Below are 23,754 nucleotides of genomic sequence, written 5' to 3'. Positions count from 1 at the left end.
GATTTTTTTTAATGTGGTAACTAGTTTGCCCTCGTCATCATACATGTTCTTGTAGCTTTATACACTCCGGGACTAATTTTATATCAAATGATCACTTTTACCTAAAATGCCCAGCAAAGCTGCCAAAATTGAACGTCTCTGCCTCAGCTGACAGCAGTGACGATGGTGTGCAACATTTAATCCTGCCTACTTTCTGAAAGTAATTACATTCTGAATCTGACTCGTCCCCAGTCGTCTTCATCCTTTTACAGGGCGCACGAAGCGGGAGAGATGGGTACCGAGAAAGGGAGCGCAAGGTGCGATGGGAAGGGACAAAACGAGAGAAAACCCTTGTTGCCCCACCTCACGCTTCCCTTTGCTGTATGATAACGACTGGGGGAGAGTCACGGATTCTGAATAAATCTTGAAGATATGGCTATTTTTGTAGAACCATTAAAGTGTCAATAAAAATTGGGACAGTTACTATATCCGGCCAAGCTTCATTCTCTCTTGATCCGGCTAATCTTGGTGTGAGAAACAAGACGGAAAGAAAGAAAAATATACCTGTTCTTCCCGTGAGAGATACTTCCACGAACAAGAAAATAAAGGCCACAAAATGTCACATGTTTCCACTGTTTAGCTCCATGAAGAGCTTTTCCGTCTACAGTACTCGCACTCGCACTAGAAAAATATCGTGGAAATCAGCAGCGAATCCTAGTATGGATATTTGATAACATAGTTACTTGTAAGTAGTACTATGAACAATGAGTGTGAGTGTTTAATTAGAGGTTCGAAACTGTTGAGGCCGCCGGCCTGGCGCTATTGTATCGAGGAGTTCGGATGAAACACGAAGTACGAGTTGTTGATACGACTCCTCTATCGTGCACAAGTATGCAGTGCAATAAAGTGTGTGCTTAATTTGTACCATTTGTCTTAAGAGAAGGAGAATACGTTCTTTAGCATTTTTCACAAGTCTCAGCCTGGTTACATTATGCAGAGCAAAGAAGGCTGTTTGGGCATTGTTAACAGTAGGGGGCGGCCAACCAATCTAATTTATTTTGTCCCTCATTCTAACCTTTCCCGTAACCCAGCGATTTAGACTGTAGAGTAAAATGTTAGGTGCTTGTACCATCCTACAGGTTCAAGAGGCCGACCTAGTTGTGTTTTTCGCTTTAGCAACATAGAACATAGAACTTCTCACTGACGTACAGTGTGTCTTGGATTGTGCAAAACTGACTGACAAGAACAATGGAAGTCCATAGAAAGAGCATTTATTTGATTTTATTATTCATGATCAACACATTGTAACGCTGCCCATATATTGCCATGGTGCTGACTCCACACTCGTTTTCTCTACACAGCAGATCTCCTACGACATGAAAATTATCCTGCAAAATCGTGCGTAATTCAGTGAACACCCACATTTAAGAAACTTTTTTTTAAGGTCAGCCTGAATAGGTCTTCATAGTTTATTGTAAGGTTCTCAACAGGTGTCTTATATAAAATGACGAATTTCAGCCTGGAGGTTAATAATTCCACTTGTTCTTTTATGCTCGTGTTTACTGTATCACCAATTTTATTTTTGTTTTATTATTCAACACATCTATAAAAAAAGTATAGTAGTATTGCAGAAAAGCTGGAGAGGATCTTTTATTTTTTTATTTTTATGTATATCGCAGGATATGTTTTGGTGTCCCGTCATTTCGCTACAAAGTCCTTTTAGCTACACGGTCGTTTCACTTCACCGCTAAGTATCAAAATGTGATTATTTCTCGATCTCAGTTACTTTGGGGATAATTATTTTATCTGTGTCTGCGTTTCACACTGTTTGCTTGAGGAGTAAACTGAGCTCAAATGTAGAATATGTCAATTTTAAAATGTAGCGAATCCACCAAACAGTAATGCAGCGAAATGATCGCTCCGGTAAGCTTTGTGTTGACTACGGACGATGAATATTGTTTGCACCATGGCGATTTTTGGCGAAAGTGTTACAACGTGTTGAATTTTATTTGTTAAATTTCATCACAAGCGAATGTTGTGCTCGTGTGATCTGCATAATTTTGTTTACAAACCGGCTTTTCCCAAGCTTTTATCTTGTTTTCATTCCATAGTTCATACATGTCCAGGGTTCCTAATTTTCTTTCAAAGTAGATGAAAGAGACTGGAAGCTAGCAGGGGAGGCTGCACTTTCAACAACATGGCGGGCACGAGTGCTGCCGAAAATCTTCAGCAATGTAGTGGTAGTGATCTTCTGCCGCATTTAAAACTTTTAATTTGTGATTCACTGAAAAATGTTGAAGGACTGGATCACAGCAGCATAGATTTATGCTCTTTGAAATTCAACAAGAAGCTTTCAAGTGGAGATTTAATTATCCCTGCCTTCATTCGCACGTGTTTTGGCGATCCATCTTGCAGCGAGGAAGATGTGAGTTTGGGCTTATCAGTTCTTTACCATGTAACTCCTGAAAGTGGCAATGAATTGTTATCATTTTCGAACGAAAAAGACGAACAGATCCAGTAGAAAATAATGGTACTTTAATTTGTATAAACACATTTAGGGGTTTCTTCGCGAACCGAAGAGGCATTACTGTAAGCTTAAAATTTTAATGTAGAATCACCTTGCACATAATAGTTAGCTTAAAAAGTACCATTGTAAAGCAGTCAGTTCAGTATCGTTTATTTTTAAGATCAAATTTCAGCATCCCATTTACAGAATCGGAGTTAATGCCGCGTTGTATATTTTTATAGCGTGGCCAAGAATAACTTGATGGTCATACCGCTATAAGGGGTAAACTTTAAACCAAACTTCATTGTCTTGCAGCCTCGTTTTTCTTGTTGTGCTGATGATATGCATACTACAATTTCCTTAAAATCTGGCCTTTTTTTATGATAAAAAATTGTGTTTTTAATTTGACTGTTTAACTGTACTTTTTCTAGGTGATCTATCAAAGTCTCACTGAAGAGGTCATCAACAGAATATTAAAAATTCAGTTTATAAAACATTGTCAGCTAACCAGTGGTGGACATCTCTTGTTGACACTAAACAAGATCCTTGTCACCAGCGCTGTAGTTAACGATGTAGTGAAAAAAGGGGATCAGTTTGGAAAATCAACTGAAGAGAACTCTCAATCTGTTTGCTTGAATCCTGCATTGTTTTGGAGGTCATATGGCAGAGATCAGGAGAATTTAAATCTTGATCAGTTGAGAACACTCCTTGTTTGTGAGCATGCTCAAGAACTTTTGCAAGCCAATGGGTGAGTCATGAAATATTTAATTTCCTCAGATTTAATATTAGTGCACACCAGTTAGTTTTTATTAATAGTCATGGAAAAAAGGTATCATTTTTTTATTGTTCTGTTATAACACCCACCCCCCATAACACTCATGCATTTTAAAGGTTTTTTGCTCACGTTTAATCCTTTATATCCAACTTTAATGTTACAGCGTTTCTGTGACAGCTGTGCCGTATGACTTCCAAACGATACGAACTGAAGTCGGAAAAATTCCAGTAAGGCAAGAAATGTGCCAACTCTTTACTCTATCAAATACCTCAAGTAACACAAAACCATGGACAGAAAAAGATCTTGTGAGCACAGCTAAAGAACTGGGCAGTATCCTAAAAAGCTGTAGATATGGGAAGCAGTTTGATCAAGCTGAATTGGCTGCATCTGAATCCTCTTATGACAACCCAATGACAAACAGGCTCCAGGGTGTTGACTGTGTTTGTGAAGGAGAATGCTTCTGTCGAAACTTTGTTGTGGATGTGGAAGAGTATCTCAGTGAAAGGAATCAGGTTTCACAAGGTCAGATTTGACATTATTGTAAGGTGTTACAAGTCAGCTGTGATATTGTGAGAAGTCATCAAAGGATTCTAAAGGATTTTTTCATGAGTCATCATCGTTCTATCAAGATTTGTAAATGAGATCACCAGGCTGATACTTATTACTTAAACCAGGAATCATGACACCCACAAAAATTAATTATCCTAATAAATTGATCTTTAAATTATTGTAGCTTCCCCCCTAAGCCCTTACCCTTTCCCTGATTCCAGATTCCAGATTCCGGATTCCAGATTTGGGGGTGGAGGGAGGGGGTGGGGTTGCAACATTCATGTGACCAGTGTGCCAGTGAGGAAATTACTTGACATGTATCAGAGTAAGAAGAGTAACCTTAATGGATACCATAACCACAATTTTTAAGCATGGTTAATGATTTTATTTTCACTCCTGAAAAAAGTGCATCTACAGCGGTAGTTAAATTGGCCACTGAGTACATTTGCCAATGCTTGTTAAACCCATTAGGGTTAAATGTGGTACACTTTGGAAACCGTAGTAAGTTTCGAAGTTTTCAGCTATTAACCAGAAAAATACAGTACATGTACACGAAAGGAAATGCAAATTTAACAAGCAGGCACCCCTGTAAAACTTACATGGGATTTCCTTATAGGGATCATTAATATTAATCCCCTTCTCTCAAGCATGGGAATCTTGTCGATACAAGTTCAAAAATTTTCTTTTCATTTTAATATTTGTACTATTTCTTTTGTGCCACAGGTTTGTGCAATAAACCCAAAGGTAACTGAAATTTTTTTCCATTTTTAATCTTCATTGTTAACGCCATCCTCATGCGAGTGACAACGGCAGTTTGCAGTCATGTACAGTTTTGACATCAAAGGGAAATGTCAAATGGGTTTGATTTGAGACATTTCCAAAACCAAAACAACATTTTTTTTCTACTGTATCACAGAAACTTAATAATGACCATCCATTTTTATTATAAATTACCACTTCAGTTTTCTAAAACTGTTGATGAGTGTCACTGGCCACAAATGGACTTGGTCAGAATGGATTGCAACAGGAAAAAAGTTCGGCCAACTTTGACTCCAAAATTATCTTGAGCAGATCACAAGTTATTCCAACCAAACATTCAGTTCTCTTCTTGTTCTCGGCATTTGGGCATTTTTTTTTTTTTGGAACTAAAGGGTACATGTATGGTTGTACCATTTTCATCAAAAAAGGTCAAGATCCCCATGACAAATCCCCTTTAATTACTCAATTTTATTTAGCAACTTAATGTAGACACAAGATGTTCTCTTCACTTTTTAAGATGTACATGTATGTAATGAAATTTGTTACTACCCCCATTTTATCAAGCAGTTGCCATGTCATGTTCTCTTCTCAAAGATGTAGCAAAATTGGAACTTGCTGGAAAAAGTGTAAGTTTATTGTAATTCAGTGTTAGGCTATGATTAGACAATACTAATATGTTTACATTAAAACAATTTTCGATATTATTCCACTGATCCCCAAAATTGTCATTTTTAGTAGTAAAGGCAACATTCCTAATAGCCAAAGGAAACGAAACACAAATCATAATCAAGGCCCATATTATTCAGTGATGCACAATCTGTGTTATAGAATCAGAAGAATTTGCTCCTGCAATCACTGATTTACCAGGGAGGTCCCCCCCCCCCCCCCACACACACACACACACACCCCAGACATATGGAATTGTACAACTGGGAGGTTTCTTACATTGTACATGCCTTGCTTATTCAAAGATGCCGTACTTTCATCATGAATATTGAGTTTATGAAGCTACAGTACTACGGCGACGGCAACGACAACGACAACGTGACAAAACAATAGGATTTCATGAGAAAAACAAAGGCTCTGCACGTGCGTTTAAATTTTGGAACATTTCTTCACCGTGCTCGGCCAAACAACAACGTGAAATGACCAACTTCAAGGTTTTTTAGAGAACGTGAGCACAGGACGGTCAATTTTTCATTCTCCGTCCTAAACTTGAACCCCGTTCTCACCCGTTCTGTTACTGGATAGTTCGCGCACATTGTACATTTTGAACAAATTGGAATAATCGAAAAGTAGTACAAGTAACGCGAACTTTATTTTCAAGCGACGTTTTCGTTGCTGTTGCCGTCGTGGTTTCTTAAAGTCCCTAATATCCCTTTTACGACTGCCTTGGTTATTATATGGGGTGGGGTAGGGTGGAGTGGCTTGGTTTTTCTAGCCCTGATCCTATATCAGACCAAAAAAAGTAATTTTCCCGAACCCTTTTTGAGACCTTGGTTTCTAGAATCCATAGAACCCGTTTTCAGACTTTCAAACCACAAAAATCGTAGCCTAAACACCGCATTGACACGTACCTACATTATAGCTTATAAGAGGACATTACCCCCTCCTCCCTGGTTAAATCCCATCTCTGGAATGAGCAATGTTCTTTCATGTCATTAAGCCAGCGACTTAAAGTAACTTTGCTGCGTTTGTTTGCATATTCAGGAAGTAAGCACAGACATGTTGCTTCACGTGACAAGTTGTAGGAGAACGTTTATGCAGCAGCAAGTTAGTACTTTGTGGCAGATGGCCTCTAAAAGTCTTTTGGCAAATGAGCAGGTGATGTATTGTCAAACTTTTGTTAGGGTGTGGGTGGATTGAGACAGAAACATTCAAAAACTTGTATAATCAGTTAAAACGAAGCCTCCTAAGAATGGTGCCTACTGATAAAGAAGTGTTTCTGTGTGGCTTATGACTATGCAGGGAAAGCAGATCTTAGCAAGGGTACATATGTATGGCGGCTTTTTTGGTTTTTTTTTTTATTTTTTTGTTTTGTTTTTTTCCAAATCGAAGCTTTGTTACCTTTGAAAAAAGCATGGTTACCCCCAATTTTCCTTTTGGGTACCAAGAGCACTTGCTAAGTTCTGCTTTCTCCGCATAGTTTTAAACCGCGCAAAAATATCCCTGTATTAGTAGGTACCACCCATAGGAATCTGAGTATCTCGAGATCCGCAGAACGTATGCGCCGTAACAAAAGTAGGCACCGTCCTTAATTACACAGCAAAAGCATGAAACCACATGCATGCCAAACACGTGTGCGATTTGAAATGACGATTAATCAGGATTAAACTCTTGAAAAAATATCTAACATAAGGCCGTTTTCAATGAGTGTCGAAATTTATTCGCGTTTGCTTTAGTTTTGCTTTGCTGCACTCTGTGATTGCCTAACAAAATTCGTGCCAATTTCACAAACAACGAGAAGTAAACCCCAATCCTCCCGTTTTTCTCGATCGCGTTTTCCCGCGCTTGGAGCCACTTACATGGCTTGATTTTGCTATTAATTCTGATTGGTTCATTGAGCTATTTGCGCCCGTTGTGATCAATCAGAGTAATTACTTGGTTACTTGGTTTTATTAAATAAATTGAAAATCGCTCTGACTGCCTCAACGAAGTAAATGTAATTTGCTTTACATTATCTACCATTCTTCTGAATCATTCATTATACCGTATGCGAGAAATGGTGGCTTTTTTTTTTTTTTTTGCAAAACTGATCAAATCAAGATCTAACGAATTAATAAAACTGATCAAATCATCGAGACCTAACGAATTAATAAAAAAAATTTATCCCACTCACACTTGTTGATTAATAATGGGGGTGATTATAGCACTACGCGCCTCGTTGGTTACCTAGCATCTCGTTTCCAACACGCACTGAGGAAACATTGTTACGTGTAAATAGATATGTATACCTTTATTACGGAACCAAGAATATTGCTTAAATCTCCTATGTTGAGTACATGTATATTGTAATTAACAATTATTCCACGTCACGTGCGCGCGCATCTCGTATCCAACAAGCGTGAGTGGGATAATTGTTTTATTAAAAACAATCAAGAAATATTGCTAAATTTTGCTAATCGATGGTAAGAACAATTGGACAATTTAATGGTCGCCGTTCCTCGGGGGGGGGGGGGGGGAGGGGGGTGGGGGGGGGGCTAAGCCAATCAAATCCTGGAATTGTAGTAAACAATGATCCAGTTTTTAAAACTTTTCATTATACAGTTTTACCTGACACATGGACTGGTTAGAGTGAACAATGATGGAGAAAAAATCCAAGATCACGTTGATGCTATGAATCTTCTAAGGTGTGGTGGAATTTGATGCTATCTTTATCATTAATAATATTTGCTTTTATCAACAGTGTTGAAAAGGTATTTTGGCCACCGTAAAGAGATTGGAGAGCTGACATCTCGAGTGCTAGCTGGGAAATTGTAGGTGACCTGTGAACTATCCTGGATGCTTTACGCAAGAAAAAAAAAATCGTAAATGGTGACTAATTTAAGCTTCACGCTTAGTCAAAAATCTTAAAGTAAAACGATCAGTTTACAAGGAAAATCCATGAACTCAGAAAACTAATTATTTATTTATTTATTTATTTATTTATTTATTTATTTATTTATTTTTTGTTTGATAGACCCTTCTCCAAAATGGCTGCCGAAAATTGAAATAAGTCCAAATTAAAAATGTATACCAGCACTAGAAAGAGCACTTTTTCTTTAGTAACCCTGCAAAGTCTCAGCATATCAGCTGAGAAAATGAAAAATTTACAGACGTTTGTATGACTGGAGGTATGACGTATACCCCCAGTCATACAAACGTCTGTAAATTTGTCAAATTTCGTCTTACATTTCCTAAGCTGATATAATACCTAATATGCTGAAACTTTGCAAGGTTACTAAAGTAAAGGTGCTCTTTCCAGTGCTGGTATCAGTTATTCATTCAGTTCGATTTTAACTCATTCAAATCTGTTGCCGCCATTTTGGAGAAGGGTCTATTACTATACCCAAATCTGAATATCTTTCCTTAGAGTACGTGAAAAGCAGCTAAGAGAATCCTATGTTCTGAAATACGGTGACAAAGTTGAAGGTAAATGCTTTTAAATTGATATTTCTTGACTAACAAAGTTCTCTCTGCCGGTGATCACTTGAATCAAAGCTATATCAAACCACAGTGCTGCGACTGGGAAGCTGACGGAAGGCTGATACAATTATATTGACGCATCCAAATCACAAATACTCTTTGGTCACAGTTCATTGACAAGCTTTGAAACTAGAAAGGACAATGTAAGGCAACTGGTTATAAAAAGTTTATTCCAAGAGGACCCATCTTGTCTGGGGTAGGAGGGTTATCGAAGACACCACCTATCTCGTGAACATTACCGACAAACTTTTTTGACTTTAAAATTTGAGTTGACATAGAAAAAAAAATATTCAGGTAGCAAGAGGCAGTATTGCTAGATAAAACAAGAAAAGTGTGCTTTGAATCTCACTTTTTTTTTTTGCTAAAAAAATGAACTTCATACCATGGTCACGAATAACGCAATATTTGAAATAAACATTCAAGAACAAAGAAAAATGATTCTTTTGAGCAGACATAACGGTCTCTAAAGATGCCCTTAAAGATGGGTTTGCGCCAGATATGAAAGACGTAACATCTCTGCGCCTTCCGCCAATGTTGATGAAAGTGACTCGCAACAATGAAATCCTGTTTGGCTCAAAATTGAGGAGAAGGGGGAGCCGTGCACAATATATTGGTGTATCCTCTCAAGCGTTTCAAGTACATGAAACTTGGCTGACGCTGTAGAATTTGAGTTTAAAATTTTATCCCCACTGGGAGACGGTCCGCAACTTGACAAACGTTTTAAACGGCAATGGCACTGTCAGTAGTCGCCATAGAAACTTTTTAAAACCTCCAGCTTAGAAGGAAGATTGATCCTGCCTCACGGGGTTTTAAGTGCTGTTTTGGAAATAAAGAGAGTATAACGGCAAGAAAGTACATCTCCCATTCGTGATGAACTGAGGAATGTTTGATCATTTACCTGGCCCCAGTTGTTCAAAGAGCGGATAACTTTTTCCAGTGGATAGGTCGCTATCCAGTGGTGCAAATGTGCTCGCTTTTGGCAAGTTTTTCGCACAATCCCATACTTAAATTAGATGTACGCTTCTACTCTATACACAAATTGTAGGGCTATAGGGGAATTCTTTCACGCTTTTTGTCTGCTGCGTAGCGACCTATCCATTGGATAAAATTATCCACTCTTTGAACAACTGGGGCCTGATGTTAATTTTAGATCAGCTATTGTGGCATCACGCAGCTCCTGGAACGGATCACAGGATTGGCTAAAAAACAACAACAACACAGCGAAAAGCCCTGAAACAATATAGCTGCATGATATCCAGGTCCAACAAAATGAGAGGTTATAAAGAGCTGCGTGCTATCTGCAATTATTGGGTAAACTGACACCTCGTTATAGTAGCGTCGCAAGAAATCAAAAGCACACTTCAAGGTCACACATGCAATTTTATCTCACTCTCGTGGACAACGTTTTTTCCTTTTTTTCTTGTGTTGTTAGGGCAAGGCTGGGAATCGTCCATCAGACAAATGGCAGTAGCTGCCGTGAAGCTGGAAATTCTATCAGCATCCCCGAATAGCGAAGTAAGTTCAAGTACTTGTCCTCAAATAATTGAGGTGTCAACTTTTTTTTTTAGTTAAATAATTGGAATGTCAACTGGTGACAATTTTTCCTTGAAAAATTGAAGAATCAACTGGTGTTAACTTTTTCTCCTTAAATAATTGAAGTTTCAACGGGTGTCAATGTTTTCTTTAACTAATTAAAATGTCAATGGATTCTAACTTTTTTGCCATTTTCTACAACTGGTGACGACGCATATTAAAGAAAATGATATTACAGCGATTACCAATAACACGCGACCTATCGCCCTCAAAAGACTCCGATAAAGTTGCGTTTTGGTGGACGTCAATCATAGAAAAGCCGTTGAAATTGTTTTAAATTCTGAGAACATTTCAAGGCAACAGAATTTCAAGGCAACAGAACGAAGAAATTTACAGTTTTATCCGCTGACGGATGGTAAACTTTATGAAAGTTAATTTCCAAGACAGGTTATCTAAAAAATGCGCATTGTTTGGACGAAGCCGTATTTTTTTATGAAACATTTGAAATCGCTACGCCTGACAATTGAAATCAGCGATGCGTGCAAGTGAGCAAATTATCACGTGCAGTGAAAATCGAAATTTTTAATTCAAAAATACCTTTTATTTGCGCTTGATCTGGCTGGAGAATGAATTTAAATAAAGTTAACCTTCTCTTAGCGAGGTAAAATTCTTATTTTTTTCCAGGGTTACCTTGGAATCTTGTGAAAATTCAAAATAATTTCAACGGCTTTTCTTTGATTGACGTCCACCAAAACGCAACTTTATCCGACTCTTTTGAAGGCCGTAGGTCGCGTGTTATTGGTAACCGCTGTAATAAAATGTTTCTTTTTGGATGTATCTTGCAATGTTCCAAATATTGCTCTGTAAAACTTTTCTACTACCCTCAAAATCCAAACGCTGTATTAACATTCCTCTGTGTTCCTCAGTTACCCAAAATGGTGAAAAGGTTCCCAACAGGTAGTAGACGCTGTAGTCTATCTTAATTATTGTGGCAGTTTATAGTAGTTAATCCTATTTCTCCTGGCGCTGGTGGAAACTCACTCCATGAAAATTAAACTTGGAGGGTAAATACTTTGTAAACTTACGTCCAACAATGTTTCATATTATTGAACTGGTGACAAAGACCTGGCCTTGCGTCATCAATAGTTAATTCGTCGCCATCTTGGATCTTCTGCCATCTTAGATTTTCTTCATAGTATTTTTAATTTTATTCCACACTCCCTAATCTGAATAGTGTTAAAGCCAAGTTTCGTTTTCTTTTTTTTCAGTTAAAAATAAACTTATGTGAATCTTCGCGGGAATTCAGACAAGCTACCTTCGTTCTGTACAATTGTGCCAGGCTCGCCAAACTTTTCCAAAATTATGAAGAAAATGTTCAGAAAGGTGAGGACAACGTAAGTTGTTTTGTCCAAATTACATCATGCAAACCCCTGGAAAAACAGCAACGTGAGAAATTACTGTTAGAAGACATTTAAAGCTACTTTCAAAAGCGTCGAATGTCATTCACTTTTGTTCTACTATCGCCTCACCTCCGTTGCTTTTCGCCTTCACTACCAGAACTTGCTTTCCCTCAATGCTGTTTAAAGAGGAGGAGATTCCGTGTATTTTCAAGCCAAATGTATCTTTGTTTAAGATTCAACCTGGGGCCAGTCCAATTTCAATTTTCACGCCCGTAGGTTTCAAGGTGGGTCCTTGCTTATACATGTGCTCGCAACAGAGAAGTAAATAAAGCGTCCGTAGCCAAGTTCACTAATCATTTTTTAAGGCCTTCTAACAATGTTAACTGAACTTATTTTCTGCACGCGCATGTAATAACAAGCTTCTTAGCTACAAGTGTAAAAGGTTCATTGAATTGACCCCTAGCGTAATTTTTGCTGTACACATACACTACTTTTATGCGGTATTTGTTTATGTAGGCGTATATCCAGCACTACCACCAGTGAAAGATGTGGATTTTAATCTTCTCCGAGACCAGGTAAGTTACTCTTCGTGAAAATTTTAGAACTGTGTACTTCGTTGTTAAATGTGGTATAGTTTGCACATGGACAGATCTAAATACCCCTATGTATGAGGAGGACGAGGGAGCACTAAGGGAAAAGAGGACCCGGGCAATGCGTGAAGAGTTGCCAACTCAGTGTAAAAATCGTGCCTGTTTTTGAGAGCCCTCTCTGTTTGCAGACCGTTCCTAATTTTTGTTTTCTCTCGTTTAACTTTTTTGTTACAAATAAAACTACACACCTTTATGATAGCATACGTACTTTTACAACACGTGTCCATATCTGTGTTTCACCTTCAATCTGTTACTCCCTCCTTCTCTACCGCCTTCCTTTCCTTTCACCATCCATCTTTCCCCCTTTCCCTTCCTCCCCCGCCTACCACCCTCTCTCCCTCCCTCCCTCCCTTCCTTCCTTCCCTCTTTTCCAGCACCCTTTGTCCCTTCCTTCCTCCCTCTGTCCATTTCTCTGTTCATCCTCTCCTCCTTCCCTACCACCTGCCCTTGATCTCCTTCCTCCTTCCCATCATCCCTCTACATCCTGCCACCTTCCCTCTTTCATTCCCTTTCCTCCTTTTCTTCTGCTGCCCCTCTCTCCCTCATTATACATCCTTGCCCTCCCGCCTGCTCTCTGTCCTATCTTCCGTCTATCGCTATACTTCCACCCTTCTCCTCCTTCTCTCCTTCCTCCCTCCCTGCACGCATCCTTCTCTCCTTCACCTAACTCTCCATCCGTCTGCCCTACCTTCCTAGTCTTCTGCTTATTTAAGCACATGTTAGATTGAACTCCCGTTAACGTTTTTGTCCTGTATCTTCTTCCATAGGCTGAATGGGAATTGGTATTGAACTTCATACTGACCTTTCCATCTGTTATAAAGGAAACAGCCCCAACAACTGCTACCAAGTCGCAATTCGTGACCATCCACACAAACAAGGTCAGCAAAAGCTTGATTTATACAGGTAAAAAAACCGTGCAGTGAAAACAAAAAAAAATTGGTAGACGTTTCGGTGTAACCTTGAAGCATTTTGGGAGGTATCTACACTGCTGCAGAGGACATTGTTAACCGATTTAACTGCGATTTTAATCGCAGTTGCAAACTAGTCCCGATGTACCGTCTCCGTTTTTAGCTATTACCCATTGATTCGTCCTGGAAAATTTTCCGCATCTTAACAGGAGGCAATGAGCTAAAGTTATGGTGCCGGTAGGGTTTTAATAACCGTGTTTGAATGACCTTCACACTGTCGACTCATCTAATCCATTGAATCAGACACAAACGTTACCTTACGCATATATTTTAGTTACACTCAGAAAGTAAAGTGCATACTTATTGTGCCACGTATTTTCGCCCTGACTATCTCCTCTATCCTTCCCCTTTCCCTTTTTTTTAGGCCATTGTAAAATGGCACATTTTGGAATCAACTGTTGTATACGAAATCCCCATGGTAGAGCTTAGGCAAGAGTGTAAGTGCGCCACATGGAATAACATAAAAATATCACTTTCGTTCAAGTACTAACAGTCAAAGCAGAATTGTTGACAAATATAAAGATATACATGTACTTGTATTTAATGTTAGGGTTATACAGGGTCTACTTTTACGAACTAATACTCAAATGGTACACATTTAAATTCTTTATTGTTGATTAATGGACAAATGCCTCTCCCAGGGCAGACCTCCACTTATGTCAAGCAAATACCCGATTGTGGATTGACCACATGCCTTGGGGGTGGGGGCGGGGCGTTTTTCGGCTTACAATTGACCTTGCCATCAAATCATAAGTGTTTTGGGTCCTCCATACTGTTGTCAGTTAAAGGAGGTCTGACTAAAAGGTAACGATTGTTGTTTTCACAGATCTGTACTTTCCTGTTTACGCTGAGCCATAAGTTTAGTTCATATTACGGACGAGTGCACATTCTTGGGGTGAGTCATAGACTCAAACGTCTGTGGTCAAATATATGTTTCATATATTCATATTCATTTAGACTTGTAAAGGATAAACGCCTTGTGCAGTATAATAAATAGCATCGGAGGAAAATTGTTCAGTTGCTTGGATCTGTGCATTGAATTGAGAAAAAAACACTGAACCTATGGGAAGGCGTGTCAGCACAGATTACCACTCAGACAGCAGATTAAGAGCATGTTGTGCAATAAAACATTATTTTTGTTGGTGTTGGGTGCCGTTGGCCCCTCTGTAAGCGCTATAGCTTTACGTAGTAATTTTTACCGTTTTTTTTTTTTATTTTTATTTTTTTTTTTACTATTTACATGTGTTTTCAGGAGTCAAGACATCATCTTTACCCCGCCATGTTCGCCAGGCTTTATTTAATGAAAGCTGTTCAACAGGTCAGCAGTATGCATTTCTTGACTCATTATGCAGATCCATATTTTGTCAAAATGCTGATTGTTCTTTTGGTTGGGGTGACTTGCACCATTAGCAACGTCTTACATGGCCGGGAGGGCAAAGGAACGGACAATCGAGCAAAACTCTTAACCCTAAAAAAAAAAAATGCAGCTGCAGGTTATCAGGGTCGAGTGAAAATAGAGCTTTTTAAGGGTGCAGGTCGACTTTTTTGGTTTCTCTTCAAATAAAATTTTTGCCTCAACCCAATCTTTAAAACCAACAACAGCAACAGCAACAACAACTTTGTAAATAAACGATAACAGAAAACCCTTGGAAACACACTTGAAAAGAATAAATACTAAAAATTAATCTACAAACTGTGGAAGCAATCTTGCGTTTGGCATTATTATCGTGGGTAAGTCTGCGAATACTGCTGTCTTTCACCGTTCCCAGCCGCAAGGGACCGCCGTTTACGTAAGCTAACGGCGTGATATTGATACATGAGTGGCTTCAGGTGTCGACCTCTTACGAATTTGAAATGATTCCAATTTACAGAGTCTGTCTTCCAACAGAAATCTACATTTCAAAAAATGACAGTGATGATGATGATGATGATGATGATGATGCAATGTCAATGTCTTAAATGTTGTGATAATAATAGTAAAGTGATGATATAACGATGATGATGATAATGATAATAGCAGTAATGATGTGATTTTGATAATGGTAATGATGATTAAAATCATTATCAAGATGATGTTCCCTTCGTGTTTCAATCTTACGCGAGTTCTAAAACACCTCTCCTTGTTTATCTAGCTGAGAGCGTGGAGAAAACATGAGAAAAAGGTCATGTTTCTTTTAAACTGGCTAAGATTCTAAGCACTGGCTTTTATTGCAGATATTCTCAAACTGCCTGAAACTCCTGAATGTCAGTTCGCTGACTCAGATGTAAACAACAGTTGTTCCTATCACACTAGCCTGTCATTGGGATCTCAAGTACCAACTAAGCCCTAACGTCGGACTTGAAACGCAGCGTGAATTAGACGTAAGTTGCTCCAGTTTGGACGAAACAGGGTGTGCAAGTGCCAACGTACGTTAGACGGTCTGAAATCTTGAAAGGGGCATTGCCACGGAGATTGTGCTGTATGTTGGTCTAAACTGCTCAAATATTTGACTAAGAACCTCTTTTCTGACATGAAATTACTCTTGAAGCACCGGGAGGAAAATGTTACATGAGTCTCCAAGGAAGAATAAGCTGCAATCAGTTTTAACATTTTTTTTGTTTCAAAATACTCAGATTGAACTTGAAAAAGTTGGTCTAGTTTTTCAAGTTGCATTTTCACCCTAGCCATCCGCAGCCATTGATGAATGACACTAGTTACCCTACTGTGTGCTAGTAGGGTTGTTGGTAACAAAACTGTAGCATCATTGTAACGTTTACATCCACACAAATATGTCTTTTGTCTGTTCAAAGTGACACTAAAAATAGGTCTAATCGTATAAAGATATAACCGTGGATTTAACGGAGTAAGTCAAACTCTATGGGTACTTGAAATCGTCCGTCGAAACCCAAATTATTCCTGTTCTCTTCCTTTATTCTTTATCGTTTAGTTGGGGAGGGGAAATAAGTATTTCATATATCCCCCACATGTTGAGGACGGTGCCTGGTAACACAGAGGTATTTTTGTGCAGTTTATTGTTATGCGGGAAAAGCAGATCTTAGCAAGGGCTATTGGAATCCAAAGAGAAAATTGGGAGTAACCACGCATTTTTTAGAGATAATAAAGCAACAATTATTCTAAAAAGTGCTAAAATACAAAGCAATGTATGGCTTTTTTTTTTCAAATTGAAGCTTTATTATCTCTGAAAAATGCATGGTTACCCCTAATTTTTTTTAAAGCCCGAGAGCTCTTGCTAAGTTCTGCTTTTTCCGCATAGTTTTAAACCGTACAGAAAATTCCCTGTATTAGTAGGCACCACCCATAGGAAACCCGAGTATCTCGAGATGCGCAGAACGTATGCGCAGTAACAAAAGTAGGCACCGTTAGTAAAACCAACGAATTCAATAATGCTCACCTAAATTTTATTTCTTTCGCAAGATGATTGATTATAGAACCGTGCTACGTTAAATTTTCACGACAGTTCAGTATTTTACGACACTTACTTTTAAAACACAACTATGCATCGATCCCGCTGTTGTTTAAGAAAATAATTAATGAGTTTGTCCCATTTGTGGGTATAATTTTTGCTGTGGACTGCCATCTAATGTTGCACAGGACCCTTACCATAAATAAATTCATTAGCCAAATTTCTGTGGTAAACCTTTACACATCTGAATTTCCAAAGTCGATTGTCCTTAAATTTTCTAGAGATGTTGGCAGATAATAGAATTATACTATGACGGTTGTTTGTCTGTCAGAGAGCGCATTACGGTGAGGTGTCAATTTGCTAAACCTGGAATTAACGAAAAGCAGTTTTTGTGTCCAAGTTTTCAGCTTTTTAACAAACACAACGCGTGGCATTTAAAACTTGTGCTACAGTCGGACCTCTATTAAGCGGCCACCCTGGGGACTTTGAAAACTGGCCGCTTAATAGAGGTTGGCCGTAGAATAGAGGTATCGAATACAGCACTTTACTGACAAAATAATAATTCGGGACTTTGGAAAGTGGCCGCTTAATAGGTGGCCGCTTAATAGAGGTCCGACTGTATTTCAAACGAGCCCATTAGAGTCACTGTAAACGGATGGTGTTTCTGGATCGTTTTTTACTGAGGAAATACACAAAAAATTAGATCACTGATATATTCTATGCGATAAACACGGTATTACATCAAGCGGACAAATAAAAGCTAAATCTACAAAGGCGAAGGATAATTCACGGTATTGTTCATCTGGGCTGGAGTCACTCTGTGCTGATAGCTGTTTGATCGAGTTTGTGCCGTCGTGTGGGGCATATAGGGTCATTTGGTCCTGTAGGGTATTGGCCAGGCCAATAGTAGATATACGTCCAAACGTTCATACTGGTGAACTTCGCCAGCTGCAAGAAAAGACAGAGAAAAGAAGGAAATTAAAATTATGATAAACTTGATTAAAATGGAGGCCAATTACAAAAGACAGTGGAATACACATACATATTATTTAGCGGCCTATAAAGACAATAGTCAGACTGTAGCCAACTGAATATTGTGCCGTTAGCATTAAAGGCAAATTCACATTCAAATTGCCGCAATTACCACTACGACTTGCTCCCGCCTGACCTCGTAGCTTAGTCGGTAGAACAACGGACGATCAAATCCGGAGGTCGTGTGTTCGATCCCCGACGAGATCGACTGTTTTTTTGTTGTTGTCTTGTGCGGTCTCCCCTTTCCTTACTAGAGCTAACACTCAACAGGAATTTCATTAACACGTTAACCTCATCTAGATCGGGCTTTTTTTGTCTATGATGATGAGGCTTAGAGGATAGCAAGAGGATAGCAAGTCCAGAGATGTTTCCGCTTAAGTCCAGAATGGCAATGGCAAGTAATGCCGTTATTTGGCGTTGAAATTACGTCATGATTGACAAATGGCGACCATCTTGGATTTCTGGATTTTCGAAAGAGACTGTCCATTTTCTAGAAAAAACCGTCTGTCAAAAAGTGGTCGCCATGGTAACAGCAAAGTCAATGAACACTTAACGACCACGTCTAATTTTTCTCAGATAAATGTCCAAAAAAGTCCTGAAGTTTCATGGTCTTTGCGCAAATACTAAAAGAGTTATTCAGGCTCAAAGTCAACGCAGGCAGAATAACCCCCTTCCCACCCCCCTCCCTTCCCAGTCTAGATAGCTGCAGTGTAGGTTAACATTCAGTGTTACAGTGTTACAGTTAACAGTGTGTGTTAACAGTGTATGCTAGGCTTACCATACACTGCAGAGTTAATTGTTTGATCCATCATTTGTAGTTAGGTGAGCATTACAAGAATGTTGACCGGCACAAAGAGATACAGTTATTAACACACTGGCATTGACACAGAAAAAATAAGAAAATAAGAAAATAGTCAGTCTGTAACCATGTCTAGGCAGTGTCCTCTTTTATGATAAAGAATTTAAATGACAAGGTAAGATTACCCAAACGTCATGTTACCAGGATGCTCCAATGTTCACATGACAGAATCCCTTTAGTTTCAAAGAAGGGAAACGTTCAACTTACGTCAAGATCTTTGCAGTTTTTGTCAGTTACTCCGGAGCTTCCACACACCAGATCTTCATCCACAGGTATTTCTAAGTCGTAAACACCAAACGGACTGACGCATTCATCTGCTCCCAGCAGCTCATCCGCTTTCGCCTTCGTTGGGTCACTGCACATGGACTCCCAACGCGAATCATCTTTATTTATACAATACGTCCCTGGCGATAAAAAAATAATAATAATAAAATAAAATAAAACAACAAAAACAAAGCCCTAGGGAACTGGCCATAACACGTTTGTTCGAAGATGACCCACCTTGTCTGGGGTAGGGGGGGTTACTGAAGACAACACCTATCTCATGAACATTACCACAACATTTGATCGCCTTAAACACAGCTAGCAAGGTCGACATTGCTAGATAAACAAGAAAAGTGAGAGTTCAGTCCCACCGTCATTTTTTAACAGCTGGCTAGAGGGGTGGCTATGCATTAAAGACACCATCTTTTGAGGTCCAGGAAGGGGATTCAGGCAGAGGAACTGCTATCTAGTTTTGACCACTTCCCTTATTGTTTGGCGGGTGTCGACGAAGAGGAGATGTAAAGCAATGTAGTTTCATCCCTTTTGAAAAGGATCGATTAAAACTGTTTGGGACATTCACCTAATTCGTTTCTAATGATTGCCTTTTCGGAAGACAACTTATTAGCCATTTGAAAACTTAAAAACTGAAACTAACATGATTACACCATCCTACAGCGAAAAGTAAAGTAGAGTAAAGGAAATTTATTTATACACGGTTAGATTTAAAGCTAGAAGCTCGTGGGGCCGTGTAATCAAACGAATAGAAACTCATTTAGAATTCCAACTGGCAGGGGGGCTTACCAGTTGGCTATTTACAAAGTGTGGCCGAGGATTTGAACAGAGGACCACCCGGGGGGGGGGGGGGGGGGGCTGGAACCTGAGGCCTCCAGATTACGAGTCTGCGCCTCTTATCACTCGGTTACGTCGCCTCCCCTTAAATAAAGCCTCAATGATCGCTTACATTTACTGGGGTCTTCTCCTTGTTTGAGCTTCTCTTGGCACTGTTTCTCATCAGTGATGGTGAATCGGTTAAACTCGATTGACTTGGATCCAAGATTTTGAACGAATAGCTTGATCGTGTTATCGCCTGCACGAAAGTAAGAGCTGTTCCGATGTCGGACATTAATGTGAACCTTGGTGGGGACATTGTCAGGCTGCTTATTGACGCCGAAAAGCTCTATATATATCTGGAAATGGAATAGAAAAGAAATTGGCGCAAAACCACTTTTAACAAATCTAAATCAGAGTTAAACAAATGAACATTTTGGATGGGCTTACCTTTACCAAACGCACGTTATAGCAAGTGCTACAACTCTGATCAATGTCGATACTAAATGTCGTTTTTCCGTTCATGGCAAGCTCTTCGAACATCTGAAAGAAGGCGAATCTATGTTATTTCTTTTTTATTTTGAAAAAGAGCTGAAGGGAATTAAACGCGAGCTGATATCTCCAACGCTGAAGGAGAAGTCTTCGCAGAATTTTTTGACACATCTGTCCATTCACTGTCGTGCATGCGTGACATACGCTATAATACCTCATGTGAATAATCACTTCCTGTAGTTTAGTACGTCACGTCAGTAACTCGCCTCGAAAGTTTCAAAGAAATTCTCACCCAAAACGCTCACAAGAGTCACAACCGAATTCACGCAGTCAGGTATTGATTGATGTCTAGCGCTGCACAGCAACTTTTATCATTTAAATTCCAAACCGTCGGGCAAAGTGCTTACAAACTGCTTGTTGACAGCCGGTTAGAGACCAGAATTTTTAATTTATTCCTCCAGGTTTGTGGACGGCGGCAGATTAAAACCTTAGACGGATTAAATTTCTCCTTTTCGTTATGTCTTACGGTTGTTTACAGCTTTTTTAGGTATTTGCGACTGCTTCCATACATATTCTTTCTGCGTTGGTTGATGTAATTTTTCTTTGCCATATTTGTTGATGAGAAGGAACAATTAAAGTACCAATTGGCTATCAGTATTAAATTTTAGGTACTAATCTCCACAGCAATTAACATTATAAGGACAAACATAAGAAAATGGTGTGCAAAGCTGGGAGACAAGCGCAACTTTTCGTTTCAATTGTTTTTACAATGAACTTAATTGTGAATGTTTTGTACAAGTTATTTATTGAAACCACCAATCCTTAAGGGTTTTTTTCCACGTCATATCCGTGCATACACTTTAAACAAATATTGGAAAGCGAAACACGAATGGCAAAAAAACAAATTAAAACAAAAAGGCAATGCTTACCTTTTTGTGTGTGGCGCTACAAAAACTCCATTTCTGGAAGTCGCTTTTGTAAATGTTAGTGCTGAAGCAATCCGCAGCTCTGTCTTTTATATCTTGGACTTGGTTGAGCCTCTTTGTCAGTTCAACCACTCCAACAAGTGTCTTAGTCCCCAGAGCACCCTCACTGGCCACTCGTTGGAAGGAGGCTAGCGGGATGTTTAATGACCACAGTGTTCGGAACTCGATCGCTTTGTGGAATTGATAGAGTTTCCTCACGAATAGTCGTTCTAGTCCTTCGTACGCACTGAGAAGATCGTCTGCAAAGGTCTGCTGCAGCTCAATGCTCATCTGGACACCTGAATTGTAAATTGAGTTTGTTCATTTTACAATGCAAAGATAATAACAAACTGAAATCAAGCAATTTGATTGACTACAATGCTATCGTCGCTACAAAGAACCTTTTTGCAACATTTAGCCTGTGGCTGGATGTAGATTCCTTACACAAATTTGAGTAGCAGAGTACACCGGGTTTCATGGACGAAGGCAACAGCAGGCATCCGTTATCACCGACTTTAGATGCCGTCCGGTCCTAGCAAACACTACAGCCCCACTTTCTTAAAGAACTGAGTCGTGGACATTTAACAAAAACTTACATGCACATGAAACAGATTCATAATTATACACTTTCCATCACGATTCTCAAATATATTTGCACCTCAAACTTAGCTATCTGCTCTGAGGGGACACTTTATTAGGCGAAGCTATTGTCTTCGGTGACTTGGCCGAAAAATACAGTTTGTTAACTTCCCTAGCCAAAGTTGCTGGTAGCTACTCTTCCCTAGCACTCTGGATCTCTCACTATGTGGATTCATTGCTAGCGTAAACGGTCAAATCGTAAACAAATTTGTTGTTTAAGCGAAACTGTAGCGAAGGTTACACATCGTTTACAGCGCATGAATGACTCTCTGATCCAAAGAGGGGACAGGTCTGTCCGCTCATTGAATTATCTGGGCTGCAAGCCCGGTCTAGTAGAATCTTGTTCACATATATATAGTGTTTTTCTTCTTCCCTAGCACTCTGGATCTCTCGCTAAATGTCCTTCGAGTCCGCATCGATAACAACGATCCCTTCAACATTTCCGTAAATCCAAACCTTATCGTAGGAAGAAATTTGCTTTCGTTTTTGCTACTCCAATTCCGTTTAATGTACTGCGCCTAACTGATGATAGCTTTAATGAATCTAGCAATATCTAAAAGAGCGTTAACTCCTTACATCAGGTAGTTCCTTGCCGAATTACCGGGACAATTCCATTAAGTCACGGACGTGTTCTTCCCTATATGTTCGTAATTCTACCTATAGGTTGTAATTCTCGGCCAGGAATGGAATGTTTACTTGTGGCAAGAAAGATTTTGTATCCAGTACCACATACGACCGGCCCAGGATCGCTCACCATGTAAATCAAGTATTTCCTCTAAGTTATCTCTAGCATAGGGTAACAGCAACGACTTTCTTGTTCATCCTTAGCTTCGAGAACTATAAACGCAAATGAACTTTTCCATCACCTCTAACTTGGTTGGGAGCTTGTCGGATTGAATGCGTGATGGAACGGGTCTAATGATGTCTCGGGGTTCAATGTGCACAGTAATCTTTCTGTAAGGCAGTTGGACTGACTTTACCAAGTCCATTTTGGAACCAAATAACTCAAAGTTCTCCACTATGAGATTTACTCAGGAAAGATCGCCATAGACTTTGACACGAGTGGAGATAATTTTTACACCAGAGGTGATCAATGTACGTTTTGTAGCTTAAACCTTAATACTAAACTCCAAAAGAATTATTGCACTATGTTTCCCAGCAGAAAAATAAATAACCTTCGAATGCCTAGGCAGTGTGGCCGCTATTTTCAAGAGATTACTAGTTTTAATGTTTAAATCACGTTCCTTCAATTTAGAGGACTACAAAATCAGGTTGAGAGTTCTCTGCGATTCTGTCGGGCTTTTGAATAACATTTGCTTCGTGTTGTTTCAACGAGGTGGAGAAATTTTACTTGGAAATAACGCGTAATTGTTCAGGGACATTTAAGAGAAATCTAGAAATCCAATATCTCTCCTATTCTAAAATTATGACAAAGTATGATCGGTTGTCACGTCATTGCCTGATGCCTGAATTTGGAAAAAAAACTAGATTTGTTGTCATTTATTTTATTAAATGTTTTTATGGAGGACTACTTCACTAGTTAATGTTCTAGCCCAAGCCTTTTCTCCGAAATGTTGAGGGTAAAGAAACTACCAATTATGTATTTTATCGCGTTTGTTCCCATTATGGTAAAACCCTAGCCTCCCACGCAGACGTTCTTACGGGTTCGTCACGCGTTCCTGCCCCGCAAAGAACCACTAAGAACGTCTGCGTGGGAGGCTGGTAAAACCCCAGTTAACCTCCGTATTTTCGGTTAGATATCGAGAATTAATTTATCACACTATGGTTGTTATACCTGATGTACTGGCGGCTTTAATTGCATTTTCAGCATCATTCAGGATTGTGATATCAAACTTGAGTCCTCCAATATCATTATCGAGGTCCATAACTTTTGCTATAAGGTCAATACGAGCTGTTCCCGTGATGAAGTATTTCTCTATCAGTAGTTCCAAATCTCTAGTATCAGA

At 39.2% G+C, this 23,754-nt stretch overlaps 1 protein-coding gene and 1 long non-coding RNA gene across 2 annotated transcripts; one reads left to right on the top strand and one right to left on the bottom strand.

Annotated features, from left to right (window-relative positions):
* The first annotated feature begins 2,176 nt into the window (after positions 1 to 2,176).
* LOC146451357 (DALR anticodon-binding domain-containing protein 3-like) lies at positions 2,177 to 16,689 on the top strand. Its single transcript, XM_085099222.1, has 15 exons — positions 2,177 to 2,404; positions 2,917 to 3,233; positions 3,424 to 3,782; positions 4,533 to 4,553; positions 5,136 to 5,194; positions 6,279 to 6,392; positions 7,836 to 7,918; positions 8,641 to 8,699; positions 10,186 to 10,268; positions 11,555 to 11,669; positions 12,203 to 12,261; positions 13,104 to 13,214; positions 14,131 to 14,199; positions 14,557 to 14,622; positions 15,519 to 16,689. The coding sequence occupies exons 1-15, from the start codon at positions 2,177 to 2,179 to the stop codon at positions 15,570 to 15,572; spliced, it is 1,797 nt and encodes a 598-aa protein (XP_084955348.1). The 3' UTR covers positions 15,573 to 16,689.
* A 139-nt stretch (positions 16,690 to 16,828) lies between these two features.
* Positions 16,829 to 19,373, bottom strand: LOC146451356 (uncharacterized). Its single transcript, XR_014860048.1, has 3 exons — positions 18,807 to 19,373; positions 17,326 to 17,656; positions 16,829 to 17,154 (listed from the first exon to the last, which is right to left on the bottom strand). It is a non-coding gene; the product is annotated as an uncharacterized LOC146451356 (long non-coding RNA).
* Positions 19,374 to 23,754: the final 4,381 nt, after the last annotated feature.

Source organism: Pavona decussata, unplaced genomic scaffold (assembly GCF_977016875.1).
Source record: "Pavona decussata unplaced genomic scaffold, jaPavDecu1.1 SCAFFOLD_390, whole genome shotgun sequence".
In the NCBI taxonomy this organism is placed as follows: Eukaryota; Metazoa; Cnidaria; class Anthozoa; order Scleractinia; family Agariciidae; genus Pavona; species Pavona decussata.
This window is presented reverse-complemented; position numbering and strand designations above follow the sequence as displayed.

Bases quoted from the DNA above. Each gene is read 5' to 3' on its own strand.
- LOC146451357 (XM_085099222.1), top strand. From the start codon at position 2,177: ATGGCGGGCACGAGTGCTGCCGAAAATCTTCAGCAATGTAGTGGTAGT. The intron at 2,405-2,916 runs GTGAGTTTGGGC...TACTTTTTCTAG, and splicing joins CATCTTGCAGCGAGGAAGAT to GTGATCTATCAAAGTCTCAC. The intron at 12,262-13,103 runs GTAAGTTACTCT...CTTCTTCCATAG, and splicing joins TTAATCTTCTCCGAGACCAG to GCTGAATGGGAATTGGTATT.